Consider the following 18,592-nt stretch of genomic DNA (forward strand, 5'->3'; position numbering starts at 1 on the left):
CACATACACACCCAAGTGACACATGCAAAAGGGGTTCCCCACGGCACTGCTCATGACTGTGAACAGTCTAATCGTCCAATCTGGAATTAACTAAACAAAGTCATTCCACACCCACACAATCACAATCCAGGCAACTACAAAAATACAGGTACAAACACTCAAATGTACCAAGGAAGAAAAATCCAATCATGCATTCCTCCACATGGTCATCTTGACAAGAGGGTAAGTTAGCTGGGTGAACAATACTGAGAAAATTTGCACTGTGTATTTCTTTGGGTTGTTTAAATTTTGAGCCATGTGAATATTATCAATTTTAAAATAAAGTTTCATTTCTGTCTTACAAATTTCCCTCTCCTTCCCAGGACTAGCTTTCCTTTCAGAGTCCTTCCATGTGAGGACTGCCTTTGGTAACCCAGCTCAAGTCCCATTCTTGAGGCTCTCTTCACCTTTCCCCTTTCGGGCTCAGGGTCAGCCAGTAGGGTCCCTTCTTTCACTTTTCCCACAGAAAGGACAGTCTGTTCCTCCTGTCTCTGGAAGTGGTTAGGACTTCCATAGTCAGCTGGCACTCAGTGCTGTCCTGCTGGGTACGTTGATGCCATTCCTCAGTGTTCATGCTCTGGGCAGAGCTGGCAAAGGCAGGATTTGTGGGACCCTCCTTTTCTCTCTCTAGCACTCTGTCAACTCATTAGATTGTACGTAGCCTACAAAATTATCAGAGATTGACCTGCAAAGTTTTGTTAACTGCACTGGAATATACTTTTTACACAAATCTAAAAGCACATTGGTTTAACGTCTGCCTGCTTCTGTCAGTAGTAATCATTAGAGAATTCAGATAGCAAGAAAACAACACATGATCAACTTACCAGCTTCAGATAAAATAGTAAGAACATGTCATGAGGAAGGAAAAAAGAAATCTATGTAATTTGAAAACAATATCCATGCCCATGACTTTTGGCACATAGGGTGCAGCTCAGCTTTGTACTGTATCATTCTATTAGTGGTATTAGAGATACATTGAAGATGTAATAAACTTTAACCAATGCAAATTCTTACTAGACATTCACACATAAAAAGAAAGGTATATCTGGAGGGTCAGAGTTTATGAAACACAGTTTTTACCCACTAGCCCTTCTCAAATTTGAAAGCCACAAAATACAAATTGCTGTACTTAGCCCTAGTTATAACATATAGATAAAAAGTTTCAAACTGCTTACTGTCTAGCTTGATCCTTACTGGAATAGGTTACATTTACCACTGCAGTTTCGGAGTCAGTGTTCACTGGAGGAAGAGAAAAACAAAGAGAATGAAAGTTAGTTTTCTTTCTGCTTCCTTCCTTCCTTTTACGAATTAGAAAGCAATTCAGAATACATGTACCTTGCTCACAGCTCTCCACCACTCCATACTGGACTAGTAAACTATCCAGCACCTAGCAGGAGGGGGAGAGAAAATTGTACATTTTGAGTTCCCGTCATTAGCCAGGGCAGGAATATGTTTTAAAATCACTAGGTAACTGTGATTTAAAAAAAAAAAAAAGAAACAAAAAGTAAACTGGGCTTTGCATTACAGACTAAGGAAAGACACCACATTTGAGGGACTTCTCTCTTCTCACCAGCCCATACCTGCTTCAGCTTTTTTTTTTTTTCCTTCAGTGCTGAGGATGGAACCCAAAGCCTGTGCATGCTAGGCAAGCATTCTTATCACTGAGCTACATCTCCAGCCCTTGGGTTTTTTTTTTTGAGACAGGGTTTCAACCTATAGCCTTGAACTTGAGATACTCTGCCTTAGCCTCCCATATGCTGGGATTATAATGGTGCCATCCATCTTCCTGACTTTTATCTAATTTTCTGTGACTAACCAAGAAGAAACATCTGGATTCTCTGCTGTTATGTGAGTTACTAAACTGACTTTCCCCTCTGTCCAAACAAAGGATGGCCCAGCATTTTTTATTACAAAATTATTATTTCCTGCTTTGTTACTTTGTGAAGTTTGAATTTTTTTACTTTGTTTTCAAGAAGTAACCTAAAATTTCCTGTAACACTATAAAAACGGCATTACCTTCAAAAAAGGAAAAAAGAATTAACAGTGGCTCAGCAAAGTGTTCAAAGCCACAGCAGCCCATCTTTTGAGGCTGAAGGAAAAAGGAGTGCCTACTCCTCATGCACACTTGGACATGCCATCTTACTTCCTCCTTGTACACAAAGTCACAAGACAAGGGCCCAAGTTAAGAAATGCAAGTTTTATCTGTAAGATGTTCCTGTCCCAAGAACTTCCTTTTACAGCTCTATCAAGTGGAACAGAACAGAATCGTCTTTGGGCAGATGGGCAAAATGAAGAAAACACATTTGATATTCTACCTGGAGTCGTGAATTAAAGACTAAGACATGTGACTATAAGCGTGTAGACAGAGGTGTAAAATGAAGGATACGTTTCTAAATCTACACGAGGCTGGAAAATGTCAGTTTGAAGCAATTTTCACCTTCCTTCCTGTAATGATAATTATTACACTGTGTATGTTACTGTAATAGAGACAATTAAAATAACTATAAATGTATTATAATACGAACTGTAGGTGCGTGTCTCACCAATACAAAACAAATTCAGTGCCCTTACCTTCTAAAAACTGACATTTTTTTAAAAGTAAAGTAAGTTCCTATAAATTTACAGGGAACCACTTACTCATTAGTTTAATTACAATAGTGAAGGGCAGTCCCTTGAAAATGTTCTCTGGCACCAGGATACATCAAACTTTTAAGAAACTAGGACTGGAGGTATGGCTCAAACAGCAGAGTGCCTGCTTTGCAAACATGAAGCCCTGAGTTCAAATCCCAGTCCCTCAAAAAAAAAAAAAACCAAATTAAGAAACTAAAAGCCTGGCTAAAGGCAGGCTCCGGTGGCTCACACCTGCAATCCTAGCTATTTAGAAGGCAGAGATCAAGATTATGGTTCGAAGTCAGCCTGGGCAAACAGTTCATGAGAACCTATTTTGAAAATAAAAAACACAACAGAGCTGATGAAGTGGCTCAAGCAGTACAGCACATGCATGAGAACCTGAGTTCAAACCCCAGTACCACCAGAAAAAAAGGAAAGAAAGAAACATGCTAAGCCTGGCATGGTGTACATGCCTGTAACCCCAGGTACTTGGGAAGCAGAAGCAAGAGGTTTGAGAGAGCTTGAGGACACCCTGGGCAAAGTTAGAGAAACCCTATCTCAAAAGCAAATTAGAAGGGGGAAGGGGAGGACTGAGGGCATGGCTCAAGTGGTAGATTGCCTGCCTAATGAGACCAAAGCCTTGGGTTTAATTGCCAGAAATACAAAAAAGAAAAGAAAAAAATATGCTAAATTTTTATGGCAAGTTGCTAGAAACTTTAGACAGTTTCTTCTAAAGGAACCTTTACCTATGTGGTATCTTTTATACTTTGTCTACTGGTTCCAGTTTGAAATCTGCTACAGGATTTCTCTGAGAACACATTTTCTTCTTTTAAAAAAGGTTGATTTCTACATGTTAATGGAATACCCTTTTATCATAAGTTTTGATTTGGTGAATTTTCTCTGAGTGGAGTATACTAGGAGAAGCACATTACTGCGCCTAATGTAGCTACCATCAAAAAGCTTAATTTTCACAGTTTTCTTTCTAAGTATTTAAATGACATGACATAAAACTTTATTCATCTGTCTCAGACACTAGTATGTCTACTCCAGAAGAATGGGAGATTTTTGTTCACTGAGTTATCCCCAGCATCTAGATTACACAGGTGCATGGAGAGGACTGCAGACATGGCTTAAGCAGAGAGCACCTGATTAGCAAGTGCTAAGGCCCCAAGTTCAAACCCCAGTACCACCAAAATTTTTTTTCACTGCATATTTTGTGTAAGATTTAACACATCTGAAACAAAATTGTTTGTACAGTTAAACATTCTATTCCTAAGAATAAATAAGTAATACTGGTCATTGATGACACTGTAAACAAAGCTTCTACAAAGGTAACTAAAAATCATTGTACAGTAAAAACAATAAACTTCATTGTTTGTAAATTCTACTCCAATAAACCTGACTTTAAAACAAAACTTCACTCCTTCAAAGGAAGAGGTTCGATACCAACCTTGTACCTAGTTCAATACATGGTGGGGGAGGGGGTGTAGTCACACTATAGGTGACTTTCAGTGGATCTTTGTTGCCTACTCAAAGTTTTATGCACAAGTTTTATGTGTAATCACAACTGAAAGAATGGGGGGGTGGGCTCTTGTTAATAACCTACTAAGATTCCCAAATCTCAAAAGCATTTCCAACCCCCAAACAACTTAGCCAGTTTCCTTCAGTCTATTCTGAATCTGCTTTCATTGCAAGTTGTACAATGCCCTCCCATGCACTGAAGCCTCGAGGAGTAAATACAACCTATCTTGATTAGTTCTGACATTCTGTCTCATCCTGCATTGATAGGAATGTATGCCCATGTCCCCGATATCAGTCACATAAACTATTTCCTCTCAGTTCCCAGGACACCTATCCAGATCTAACTCTTCTATCTATGTCAGCCACAAATATTTCATCGAAAACCGAATTTAGAGGCGAAAAAAAGAAAAAGAAAAAACCTTCCATTACATGTTTCTAACACTTCCACAAACCTTTCACAAACCAAAATCCATATCTAAATGAATTCACTCTACTCGAGCTAGAAGGGAAGCATTTCCATGTGCACAGGTAAGTTTAAATTCCACCTGAAGGAGAAAGGAGGCAGTCAAAGCAAATTAAAGCCTCAACAGAAATGTCTTGGTAGACTCCCCCCTTTTTTGCATTTAGGACTTCAAATCCCCCAAAGTTCAGCGATGTTTTGAAAATGTTTACCCAAATGTCAAAATAACATAGAAAGATCCACATGATAAATACAGAGATTGTCATTTTCCTGAACATGGTGGAAAAGAATTAAGATCACTCATAATACCCCAAATGCCATCAACTGATGAATTTAGACAAAACGTTACATCTTTATAGAATGGAATATTATTCATCCTTAAAAAAGAGATACTTACACATACAACAACATAGACATTATACTAGGTGAAAAAAGGTAGGCACAGAAGACCGCATATCATATGATTCCATTTGTATGAAAATGTTCCAAAGCTGTATGAACACTGTACATATCTACTAACATTAAACATCATTGCACTGTATACATTAAGTGGTAGACGATATAGGATATGATTTATATCTCAATAAAGTTGGTAATTACTTGGTAACAGCTTTAGTTTTATTGAAGCTCAATAATCTGTATATACCATGATCAATTTCCAAATACTTTTATATTCATGAAACCATCACATCATCAAGATAACAGCTTCTCTTTATTCCTCACTTCAGTCTAGTAGCCAGTTTATTTGTACTTACTTGTGATCACTGCAATACAGCTGAAAGCTAGGTACATCCAATGTAACCAGTCTCAGACCTACCTGTCTCACCCCCGCTCATGCATACACTCAAAACTAGCTGTATTTCAACTGCTATCACTAGAGGCATGAACATCACATTTTGCAAACAAACCCCCTGCTTGTTACTTATTCCTTATTCCACTGCTCGGGCCCCATCACCTCTCACCCATCTGAACCACGTGTCTGACTGACACGCTTGCCTCCTGCTCTACACCCCAACACTACCCTGCCAGAAGTTAGTACCCTTCAGAGATTTCAAATTGTTGATCCAAGTTGTCCACACTTCAACATGGAATAGGAGGCTGTTAGTTCCCTGGTACTGCTTATCTTATTGATAGATGAAACATACTTCCCTGCATCTATGTGCCAACCACACCCTCAAGACTTGGTAAAGTGCTTCCCCTCTGCCTCTGTAACCCCTAATGCTCTCTGGAAATGAAAGCAGCACCGTTTGATAATCTCCTTCCTTATCTTAATACACCCACTAGGCAAGTGATTTTTAACCTTATGGATGTGATTGTCATGCGTGTCACAAGTAATCCATAGTAATCTATTCTTTAGTCACATTGGCTTCCATATTTAGGCTGGAAGGTATTTTATAATACACATGTATGACCTTAGATTCCAAGTCTTCCTTATTTTGCTGTGTGTTTCAGAAGCTGATGGGGCAGTTGAGCATTACTACAGTCTGTATGTCAATCTATCTTCTGAATGTCCCTCTGGAAATGGGTTACCCCTTCAACATGGCACTCCAAACACAGCTGCCCTGACTTCTAAGGGCTGTTAAGAGAAGGGACCATGTCTTACCTTCGAACCCAATGCTTAGCTAGCTCTGTGAGGAACAATGAAACATGAGGAGTTAAAAAGAAATCACACAACAGTTTTTGTCTAAGGGCAAAGAAAACTAATTCTACTTTAGAAGTCCATAGTAATTTAAGCTTATACGTATTTGTCATAAATTCATATAAAAAGACATGGAAGTAGAAAGTCACAAGCAATGCAAAAACCACCATGAAATTGAAGCAATATTCAAAGCAGGGGCATTTAACGTCTTGTTACTCTAACAAACCTTGCCAAATTTCAAAACAGTCTCAGGCACTGGGAAAGTAACCATAAGGAAGATATTTTGATTACTCCTCATTTCAGTGAGATGGTGTGAACATCTCCACAGAATCAACATTGTGAGCTAGGAATGTGGACAGGAAGGAAACTTCCTTCAGATACAGCTCAATACATTTTGTAGAACAGGAACTGCTTTGGCAAATATAGGTAAAAGCACCCCAGGAACTCTGCTCCTTTATACCTCTGTGAGAAGACTAGCTATGTGGCCAAACAAAGAACAACCCGATATTGTAGGTCCCAATAATCATTTCTAGTAAAATTCAAATACAAGATAAGGAACTGCCATTTCATTATTTCTCTACAATAATACCAACATAATTACTGGATAACATCCAAACCCTTACACCAAAGTCTGAGAATGACATTCAGGTTGACAAAGTCATGTATTGTACACACAGACCAGATCATCTTCAATCTCATAAATCCTCCCGTGCACCATCATTACCATGGTTAAGCCAAGAGGACAGCTCAGCTCCCATCATTCCACATGGACATTCCAGTGTTGGAGCTGCAGAAAGCAAAGTCTCATAGCTTTCTGGAAACCCTCAGTTTTCACAAGTTAGATCCTCTAACAAAGGAAGGTAATAGTACATTAGGATTCCATACAGTCACGTGACCACAGGGACCAACAAGGTTACCATGCCATCTGTTCCTATGAAGTTACACAGTAGAAGCATCCAGATGTAAGTGGCTTACATTATGTTCCTATCGGGCAGTGCTGAGCTAGACTGGTTTTTAAAAGCTGAGTTGACCGAATCACATCCTCCTCTAAACTCTAAGGGCTTCCCTTTGTATGGTGGATAAGACCCCCAAATCCCTAACGAGTGCCTGAGGTTCCTGTGTGATCCACTCATCCCACCTCTGTTTCACTTTTCTAACCACACTGGCCATCTTTCGGTCATGAATTGTGGCCAGTAATGGTTGAGTGCTTCCTAGCACCCACTCCATCCAGACATTTGATCTACCTTAACTCACTCAATCCACACAATTCCATAAGGTGACATTATCACATTTTATAGATGGATAAACTACAGCACAAGAAGGTTAACAGTGTGGAGCTTGGATGGTTAAGTGGAGAAATGATTCAAAACCCAGCTGTGAGATTCCAGAGCACACCATTGTAACCACTTGGTCTAACAAGTTGCTTCTTTTCACCATACAATTTAAGTAAAATAGAAACATACCAGACTGAAACCAGTTCAGTTCTTACTTAGCCATCACTTGCACTGGAAAACAAGAACTGCCCTCTGACAGGTAGAGTTTTATCTACTCTCAGGGTCGATAAGCTCATGTTCCAAGTACTAAATACTACATTTCCATGTACGCTGGTCAGATGGCATTAGCCAGGAGAGTTTGTGAAACACTTGTAAAAACATTCCAGCTAGTATAAAATTAGGAGTCTTTTTGATCGACCTGCTTCTACCCCCAACTATAGAAGAAACCACTTTCTGTTTGCTAAGTATCTTCAGATGGTTTTGTCAAACAAAGACATTAGGAAAATGTAAGTCAAAACACCATAAGGAGCTATTGCTTCATACTCATTAGAGTGGCTATGACATAAAAGAAATAATAATGATGCGAATAATGGTAGAAAATAACAAATGCTGGCAATTATATGGAACAACTGGAACCCACATGACATTTTTGGGAAGAATGTAAAATTAATGCAGGTACTATGGGAAACAGCATGGTATTTCCTCAAAAAGTTTAAACACAGAATCACCAGGACTACAGGTTGCGGCTCAAGCAGTAGAGCGCTTGCCTAGCAAGTACAAGGCTCTGAGTTCAAACCCTAGAACTACCCAAAAATATATACAAAGAACATTACCATATGATACAGCGATTACACTTCTGGCTACATACCCAAAGCAAGAAATCATAAGTATTTGTATACCACCATCCATAGCAGCGTTATTCCTAACAGCCAAAGGTGAAAGCAATCCGGTGCCCACTGAGCAATGAAAGGACATATACAAAGAACGGAATATAATTTGGCCATCAAAAGGATTAAGTACAGATTCCTGCTGCAGTGTTGATGAACCTGAAATGCAGTATGCTAAATGAACTGTCAGACACAAAAGGTCATATAGTGTATGATTCCACTTACCTGGATAAGTGAGTCCACAGAAACAGATACTAGAATATGCTTGCCAGGGGTTGAGGATAGAGGAATAGGGAAAAACTGCTATCAGGGAGCTGCTTTTTGGGATGATGAAAATGTTCTAAACTTAGCAGTAATGGTCATACAACCTTGTTAATATGCTAACACCTACTGAATCATACTTTGGGTAATTTTATATGAATTTCCTCTTATTGCTTTTAAAAGAAGTATTTGTATATGTTTATTCTTACATGTTCACACATATACCCATAGAAGAGCAGTATTTTGATTAGTTCATTTTCACACAAGTAGTATATCAAGTTTTGTTTACATATTTTACATATACTATTTTACTCTTTCAAACAGAGCTATTAATCCTCATTTCAGATGAGTAAATGGGTAGATTTTAACCACCTAAAATGCTAAAGCATGACATTCTCACTTTGCCCCCCACCCATCTGATGTCCTGAGGACCAGTCCATGTTGACAAATACAAACTTAGTTCATTTGTAACTGCCACATGAAAGACCACAGTACAACTATTATTCTGCTACATTTTCTTTCTTTTTTTTTGCAGTACTGGGGTTTGAACTCAGGGCCTACATCTTAAGCCACTCCAGCAGCCCTTTTTTTATGTGAAGGGTTTTTTGAGATAGGGTTTCACGAACTACTTGCCTTGGCTGGCTTTGAACCTCAATGCTCCTGATCTCTGCCTCCTGAGGAGCTAGGATTACAGGTATGAACCACAGGTGCCTGGCTTCTGCTTCGTTTTCTTCAGCCCCCTTCTGTCACAGCACTCCACCCCAACACACCATATAGCCTGGGGAAAGTCAAAGGGGTGGACAGAGAAGGCTACCTTACACCCTCCACCTCCGCCGCAGGCCTCAGCCCTAAACCAAAAATGAAAGGTTAGTGAATCCCATAATCAGCCAAGTGTTGTAGCTCAAGCCAGCACTTGGGAGACTGAGGCAGGAGGATCATGAGTTCAAGGCCAACCCAGGCTACACAGTGAGACCTTGCCTCAAGAGCAAAAAACTGAATTCTAGAATCAAACAGCAGTTTCAGAACTCAGTAACTTACTCCTTCAACAAACAAGCAGGTTTTATCACTCCAAACAACTACAAATCACCAGAGAAAGGGGAAAGGTAACAATCAGGTCAAAAGTCCAGTTACGATTCCAACACAATTCTGAGTAAAATTACTGATTAAGGAAGTTACTTTTATAAACAAGGGGGAAAACACCCAAGGTGACAGTGACCTCTAAAGCGGTAGTAGCCCATGCAGATGCTGCATTTTACTCAGTGCCCCCATTTAACACTTTTTTAAAGAAAGTAATAGAAACACTGAGAAGATAAAAGAGGTAGGTTCCACAGTCAATAATGGTAAGAATGTCTCCCACAAGAGTCAGGCCTTCAGCTGAGGATTAGCTGTTCTTCTGGCCCCACTGATCTTATCATAAACTACCCGGAACATTTAAATGAAGGGAAAATAGAAAACTCAGACTCTCCCACTGAGGCCAGGGCTGACCATCTCATGAGCAGGGCTCAGCCTCACATGGAATAGGTGTAGTAAAGAATATCAGACCTTGCTCAGCACTGGTGGCTCACACCTATAATTCTAGCTATTTGGGAAGCTGAGATTAGGAGGACTGTAGTTCGAGGCCAGTCTGGGCAGACAGTTCACAAGACCACATCCCTAAAATAACCAGAGCAAAATGGACTGGAGGTGTGCTGTAGAGTGCCTGCTTTGCCTGATTTGCAAGCAGGAAGCCCTGAGTTCAAACTCCAGTCCCACCAAAAAAAAAAAAAAAAAAAAAAAATCAGATCTTGCAAATTTTGGTAAAAACTGACATTAAAACAGACTAATAGTTTTGAAAGACAGCAGTTCCAATTGCAACACCAAATGATCACAGCTAATAATAAATGAAAAAATGTTAGGGTAAATATGCAGTACTAACAAGAAGGCACTAAAAAAAGCCTATGCTTTGCTGGTAGAAAAGTACTTCAAACATACATTTTACAATGGGTTAAAAAAAAAAAAACCCTGAAGGCCCAGTGCTAGGGAGGCTGAGGAAGGAGAATCATGAGTTTAAGGCCAACCTAGGCTACATAGAGAGAGACCCTGTCTCAAACAAACAAAAAAGAAACCAGACATAAAGGGCCATACATTGTATGAATCCATTTATAGTAAATGTCCAGAATAAAGTCTGCAGAGATAGACAATAGGTTAGTGTTTCTAGGCTCTGCCAAGAGAGGAGGTAAAAGGAAGGACAACTGATTGTTAATGACTATGAGATCACGTTTGGGGGGCAAAGAAAATGTTCCAAAATTAGTGGCGATGGTTCCTAACTTGGTGAATACACTTAAAAACCACTGGATTGTATGTTTCAGTAGGATGTTTTAGGGTATATGAATTATACTTTGATTTTTTTAAAACAGAAAAATGTTTAAAAAAATGTAAAATTAGTCATACAATATGACGTGGCCATACCGAAAATGCTCACAATATAGACTGAACTATAAGCCCTGTAACAATATTGCTATTGAGAGAAAAATACTTTTATTTTCTTCTTTCCTTATCACTTTCCCGGTTCTCTACCACGAACATATAATCTTCTACTTAAGAAGGAAAATAAAAACAAACATCTGACTGGACTATATGGGCCTTCTAATTGTTTTCAAAAATAAGGAATGACAAGAAAATAGATGCTTCTTCTTTCCTCTTCTTCAGGCTGTCCTGGGGAAAATACAACTAAATCATGGCAAAGCCAAACACAGGGACTACTTGGGCAGGGCAGAGGGAAAGGTGCTCACCACACCAACCCACTTGGGCATGCACAATTGCTAGGACAAGGTCAGAGTGCTGGGAGGGAGGGGACGAAGGCCAAAAGTCACAAGGAGCTCTCTCTCCATGGAATTTGTTTCCATGTATTTCCTGAGAGGTTTAGTTCCTTTTTAACACTGGAAGAATAAATCATCACACTATTGCTGAGCTAGTGTCAAAAGTTGTCTGTACTATTATCTTTGGAGTTTTCTTCTCAAATTTATTGTCAGAGCAAGGAGGTTCTATGAGGCAAAGCAGGGTTTCCCCACAGCTGCCATTGCTCATTCTCTAACCATGTATATTCAAGAAATAAAGGTAAGAGCCAACCACATCTCTATTACATTTTCTGTACTTAGCCAGTGACACCTTGTCTCAAAACAAGCAACAAAAAAGACTGCTTAATTAAGCCCATGACTATGTTTTCAAAATCCTATTGTGCAAGCTTCCCCTCTCCCAGATCCTGTCCCTCAGATTGTACCAAAATCCTGTTTTACGCTGCTTAGAAAAGATGTGAGTACCAATTTTTTAGCACAAATGTGTTGAGATTGAAAGCAGGCATGCTTAAGTCATTTTAAGGTTTAAATAAGAGACAGCTAGTTCTCTGAGGTTCTGATTACTCACTAACCAAATGTGCCTGGAATATTTTAAAGTCACCGTAGAATAAAAATCTCAGTTTTTTCAACTGTCAACTACTCCTTCTCAAGCCCCCATTTCTACCCACAGACTGGAGAGTCCCTGTGTCCTAGTTCCACTTGCTGTTCCCCATACATACTTACTTCTATTTAGTGACTTTCAATATATCCTTCCACATAGGTGATATCCACAGAGAACCCCAGGTATTTCTTACAGCTCATAAATGAACTGAACTCTTGCATAGGTGCATTTAAGAGGACAAGTCATCTTCAATGGACCCCACCCCGCCCATAAGTGTCAATCTCTAAGACAGTTTGGGAGGTTCCGAACCTGGTAATTTCCTCGAATACAGAAAAGTTGTTTTCAAATTAATGTTGAGTCACAAAAGCAAGAAGCATCCACTACGTTATGAGTTTTGAGTTTAAAACTATTGAGAGTCCCTATGGCTCTAAGAGGAGAAAATTCATGGGATTATTAATAAGGTTCAAGACTACTGCCAAATGTTACAACCTCATCGCTCATCCACTCCCAACTGGTTCCCTACTAACCACCTCTGAACTAGAACACACTTTAGGTCTTATTACCTCTAGGTAGTAACCTGGTCACCCCAGTCTTGGTTAACCCCCTGTCCTGGTTTGAATACTTATGTCCACAATTACCTATGGATATAACTCTGATCCAAAGACTCACATCCTTCTAAGAAGAGAGGAATTTGGATAGACACATTCATGAGAACATAATGTGACCACAAAGACAGAGATTAAGTGGTACAGCTGTAGGCCAAGGACAGTCACAGTTAGGAGACAGTTTTGCCTGCTACTTGATTTCAGAATTCTAGTCTCCAGAACTATGAGAGAATGAATTTCTGTTGTTTTAAGCCTTCTGGTTTGTGGGGAACAGCCCTAGGAAATTAATACACCCCTCTATCCTTAGTAAGTAATTTGTGCCTAACCCAGAGGGGCCTGTCTTATGACTTAACAGGCTACCGGACTGGTTCTTGTGAGAACAAGACTCTTTTCTTCACTGCTCTATCTAGAATGGGCCCTAGCTCAGAGTCCCAGACTTTGAGAATCCAACACAGTCATGGACAATCTTACCTTACCTAGCAGCCTCTATATCTAGATACTCTTGTTTCTTCACAAGCATTATCTCATTTAATCACCCAAACAACCTTCCATGGTAGATATTAACCCGGTTTTCAAGATGGAAAAAGTGAGCTTTGCAGTCAGACAGCAAAGACATGAAGGAGTTAGGATTTGGACCCATTCCATGTGACTCTAAAACCACTGCTTATAGGCTACACCATGCATCTCTCACAAATCTTGCACAGAAAGTAGTTCTTCACAGCACTTCATACCAACAAGAAGGGCAGAAAGTTGTAAATGTTGAGGCTGATGACTGGTACATGAAGATTCACTGTAACCATGTACAAATAGAAATAATACTTAAAAAAATAAAAGTGTTGATGCTCATTAATGTAATGGCTGATTTTTGAAACCCGAATTTTCACTTCAAAAGTCAAAATTACAAATTAAAATAAACAGCAATCCTTGGACAAGGTGTAACACTTGCTCTGTTCATTAAAACTTTGCTGGGTACCATGCACTACACAGGTCATTGTCTCTGAATGCAATGAAAACAGATTCGCTAAAAAGCTACTTCCCCATCTTTCAAAGAACAGTGTATACAGACTCTCTCAGTAAATTAAGTTTGATCTCAGGTTTATTTTTTCCAAGATCAAGTTTTCCAGGATTTTAACTGTACCATAAGAAAAATGTTGTCTATTTTCTAGACAGAGAGTAGTAAAATTTCTTATTTAAAAAAAAAAAAGGAAAGGCTCAAGTATTTCAATCGTGACCAAAAGTTCAGTTAAACATAAATTCACTTATAACACAATCAGAGTATTAGTTATCTTAATAACCAACTCCTATAGACACTTCTAAAACAATTGTTATGTCCCTTATGATGAAACAAAAATGGCTCCATTAGTAATGCCTCTGACAAGTATAAAGATCCAAACTCTGGAACCCCATAACAAACTCACTAATCTTCTTCAAGACTATACTTAAGCAAAGCCATGTGCGGAAACACTACAAGTAGGATGAACATTTATTTTTATGAACAAATCGTTAATACTATTTGCATACAATACTGTGAATACCAATGGAAGTATAGAGCAAAAATCCAGACATGTAAGCTGACAGATCAACACAACAAAAAGAAAAAATAAGTATGTGTTTCCTGACAGAGGTATCTATCGCCATCTATGAAGTATTCTTGCTTAAAGATAAAGAGGGGAGCTGGGCATGGCTGGCTCATGCCTGTAATCCTAGCTACTCAGGAGACAGCAATCAGCAGGATCAAGGTTCAAGGCCAGTCTGGGCAATAGTTTGCAAGCCCCTATCTCAAAAATACACAACACAAAAAAGCACTAGATGGAGTAGCTCAAGTGGTAGACTGCCTACCTAGCAAACACAAGGCCCTAAATTCAAACCCCAGTATTGTTTAAAAAAAACAAAAAACAAAACAGAATGAACTCACGTACAGCTTAACACAGATACAGGTGGTTACCTGCATATCTATCTGCAGGAATGTATATGTACACCATTTGGTACATTCACATGTATTTCCTCACTCTGTCAGCTGAGAGAACCTAGAAGCAACGATGCTGGGTAGGAATGGTCACACACCCAGTGCCAACACCTTGGATGCCATTCTCAAAAGGCATCAGCTCCTTGGAGAAGTGGCTGATGTGACAAATGATCCTGGGTAACACCTTGTTGTGCCAGAAAACAGGGAACTACTCAAAAGAAAACACGAGAGACAGTGATGAACTACCAAAAGGACACAGCAGCCAGTGACGCGATGCTCCCCACCGCCAAGGTGGGAACAATTTGAACAGCAAAATAAGGTGGTATTAGATGATAACCTAGGTACAAAAGAAATATGCACAAAACCAAATAATCGAGTAAAAGGAGGAGATCAGACAAAGCTTCATGGAGAAGAATTTCAGGGGCTGAATATATGGCTCAAGTCATAGAACACCTGCTTAGCAAGTGCAAGGCCCTGAGTTCAAACCCCAGCACCTCAAAAAAAAAAAAAAAAAAAAAAACCTCATGTAGATATTCAATTCTCAGGGAGGTTGAGTGTAATTCCTCACTCCCTCCTTAGTGTGCGACTTATCTCCAAATACTAAGTGTGGGAAAGGGGAGAGGCAGCTTTACAGTCAATGTAACACACTATTTCATCCAGGTGACCAAGATTAATACGGAAAGTGCCAAGTCACGTTGTTACCAACACTGTATGAAGTACACTTCATACAATGCAATGACAACAGCATTTTCTAACATCTTCTGCCCAAAAATTCATAAACCCAGTCTAATTATGAAAAATAACTTCACCCAAGTCCCATAAGGGGGATTCTTTTTATTTGGTGGGGCAGAGGTTTGAACTCAAGGCTTCTCGCTCACAAAGCAGGTGCTCTACCACTTGAGCCATGTCTCCAGTCCCCAACTAAGGGGTATTTTAGAATATCTGATTAATACTCCTAAAAATCATCAAGGTCATCATAAACAAGAAAAGTCACAGATAAAAGGAACCAGAGGAGAAATGACTTAAGCTAAATGCAATACAGTGTCCTAGACAACATCCTGGAACAGACAAAGCATATGAAGAATGAACGAAGGGAAGCTGGGTATCATAGGGTGCACAGCAATGCTGGTTTGTTCAGCTGTGTAAGCATGCTGTTCTAAGGCACCAAGTTAATAACAGAGGAGACTGCACCTGGGATAGAAGAACACTCCCTACTAGCTTTCCAGTTTTTTGTTTAACTACTCTAAAATAAAAAGTTCACATTAAAAAAAGAAATGAAACAGATACGGTGACTCAAGTCTGTAATCCTAGGTACTTGAGAGACAGATTGGGAGGGCTGAGGTTTAAGGCCAGTCCTGGACAAAACGTTAGTGAAACCCCATCTCAACCAATGACTGGTACGGTGGTGAGCTGCTGTCAGGCCAGCTAGATGGGGAAGCACAAATAAGAGGACTGCCATCCATGTCAACACAGGCATAAAGTGAGACCCTATCTCAAAAATAACTAACATAGGCTGAGCTCTGGTGGCTCATGTCTATAATCTTACTACTCAGCAAGCAAGGTTTGACGCCACCCTGGGAAAATAGTCTCGAAAGCCTATTTCAAAAACATACATCACAAAAAAAAAAAACAGCTGGAAGTGTTTAAGTGGTAGAATACCTGCCTAGCAAGCATGAGGCCCTGAGTTCAAACCCCAGTACTCCCACCCCCCCACACACACAGAGGAATGAAACATGCATGGACCTTGAAGACAAACTAAGTAAAAGAAGCCAGTCAACAAAAGGCTACACATTACAATTAAAGAATACATGAATCTGTAGAAACAGAAAGTAGATTAGTGGTTGCCAGGAGCTGAGAAGGGAAGGAAATGAGAAATGAGTGTTTAATGGGTTTAGGGTTGCCCTTGAGGTGATTTAAAAAAAAAAAAAGTTCTAAAACTGGATTGTTAGGATGTTCCACAACTTAGTGAACATACTGAAAATGACTGAGTTGTACACTCATGAAAGTGATTTGATACTAGAGGTATGCTCAAGTGGTAGAATGCCAGAGTAACAAGCACGGAGCCCTGAGTCCAAACCCCAATACTGCTAAAAAAAGAAAGTGATTTCTATGGTACACGAGTATCTTAATTAAGCTGATATTGATACATGCAAAATTAAGACTACAATATATTACAAGGGCTAATATTAAAATACTGAGGTGAGGACTGGATCTGCTGGTAGGGATAAAATATGGTACAACTACTTTGGAAGCTAGTTTGAAAGTTTCTTGAAACATTAAACATATGCCTGTCTCATGATACGATTATTCTACCTTCAGTTATTTGCCAAGAGAAATGAAGGCAAGAAAACCTTTTTCCCATACCAACTTAGGTACAGTGTGTTTTGTGGATTTAACTGATAATAGACTTGCAGGAGAAAACCAGAATGTTCCTCATATGTACATGAAAGGGGACAAAAGAAGTGACCCTCTGAACAGACAAAGATGCAGTTGGTTTTATACACCCAGGGGTGGCACCCATAGGAACGTATGGGCTTCCGGGGGAACAAAGAGACATCAGGGGTCTTCTCTCCCATTTCCTGTGTGGGAAGCAGGGGATGTTTCTCCCTTCACTTTTCTATTTCTCCCTACCTGTTTTACTAAAATAAATGTTTGCTAAACTCCAGAGACAGACAGACAGACATCAGTAACAAGAGGAACTTTGAAAACTGCACAAACACCTTGACAGTAAACAGGCTTCTGAACAACCAACAGCCAATAAGGAAACTGAGAGGAAAACTTTAAAAGTTTCTTTAAACAAATCAAAATGAAACACAACATATCAGAACCTATGCTCTTCCCTCCACAAAAGTAATAGTGAGAAAAGCGGTAAATGCCAGCATCATAACAATAGAATGACCTGGGTGCAGTGGCTCATACCTGTAATCCGAGCTACTGAGGAGGCAGAGGTCAGGAGGGTCACTGTCCAGGGCTGCCTGGGGGCAAACATGAGACCCTATCTCAAAAATAACCCAAGCAACATGGCCTGAAGGCCTGGGGGGCATGGCTCAAGTGGTAGAATGCCTGCCAAGCAAACATGAAGCACTAAGTTCAACCCCAAATACTGCCAAAAAGAAATAAACATTAAACTAGAAAGACAGCACGTTGGAGTGCTTGATACACCCAGCATTCAGGAAGCCAAGGCAGGAGGATCCTAAGTTTAAGGCCAGCCTGGGCTACACAGAATCAACTGTCACCAAGGCAAGGCAGAAATGTCTCATTCAGAAGACTTCAAACTTTTCATATGGATATTTTTCTGTCGGTAAAGCAATAATAAAAGCACCAATACTCATTCACTGACAAACCCAGTATATACTCTGGTTGAAGAAACTGTAGCAAATGTAAGGTAGAACAAGAAAATCAATGTGTGATTTTCGTTTTAGGTGTGAATAGTTTTAGGTGAGCACTTCCATCCCTTACTCTTAAAGAAACAAGTGAATTCAATTCAAAAAGAGTTGAGCAACCCAGGTAAATCCCATTAATGGAAATTCTAGCATATTCAAGATTAAATATTCTGCTCTCAATTAAAAGGAACAGCACTGGTTATTATCTGCTACAAAGTGAAGTACTTGAGCTCAGAAATGATTAGGGGAGGGGGCGTAAGAAAAAAGGAAGGGACAGCTCTTCTCTACATTCAGTCATAAACTGATGGCCAAAACTACTCAGTTTGGTAGATGTGTCCAAAAAGACGGAAGGAGAAAAGGACATTGGTCATTGAACCAATGTCAACAAATATCACAAAGAGTTAGGGTACCATAAAAGGGACAGTTCAGAGTCACACAGAACACAATGCCCAGTCCTGAACCCTAATCTCAGAGACTCAGAATCCTTGTCTCCAGAGGGACATGCTGTGAAG

The 18,592-nt window shown here is 39.7% G+C and overlaps 1 protein-coding gene across 3 annotated transcripts in view; it reads right to left on the reverse strand.

Moving 5' to 3' along the window:
• Igf2bp3 (insulin like growth factor 2 mRNA binding protein 3) overlaps positions 1 to 18,592 on the reverse strand; it is a 111,742-nt gene that overhangs the window by 42,081 nt on the left and 51,069 nt on the right. For all 3 annotated transcript variants that reach the window (XM_074065149.1, XM_020184400.2, XM_074065150.1), the window contains exons 4-5: positions 1,375 to 1,426; positions 1,215 to 1,278 (exon numbers count right to left, since the gene is read on the reverse strand). In XM_074065149.1, the coding sequence (XP_073921250.1) occupies positions 1,215 to 1,278; positions 1,375 to 1,426 (116 nt within the window). The remainder of the gene's footprint in view (positions 1 to 1,214; positions 1,279 to 1,374; positions 1,427 to 18,592) is intronic.

The sequence above is a fragment of the Castor canadensis genome, chromosome 2, assembly GCF_047511655.1.
Source record: "Castor canadensis chromosome 2, mCasCan1.hap1v2, whole genome shotgun sequence".
In the NCBI taxonomy this organism is placed as follows: domain Eukaryota; kingdom Metazoa; phylum Chordata; class Mammalia; order Rodentia; family Castoridae; genus Castor; species Castor canadensis.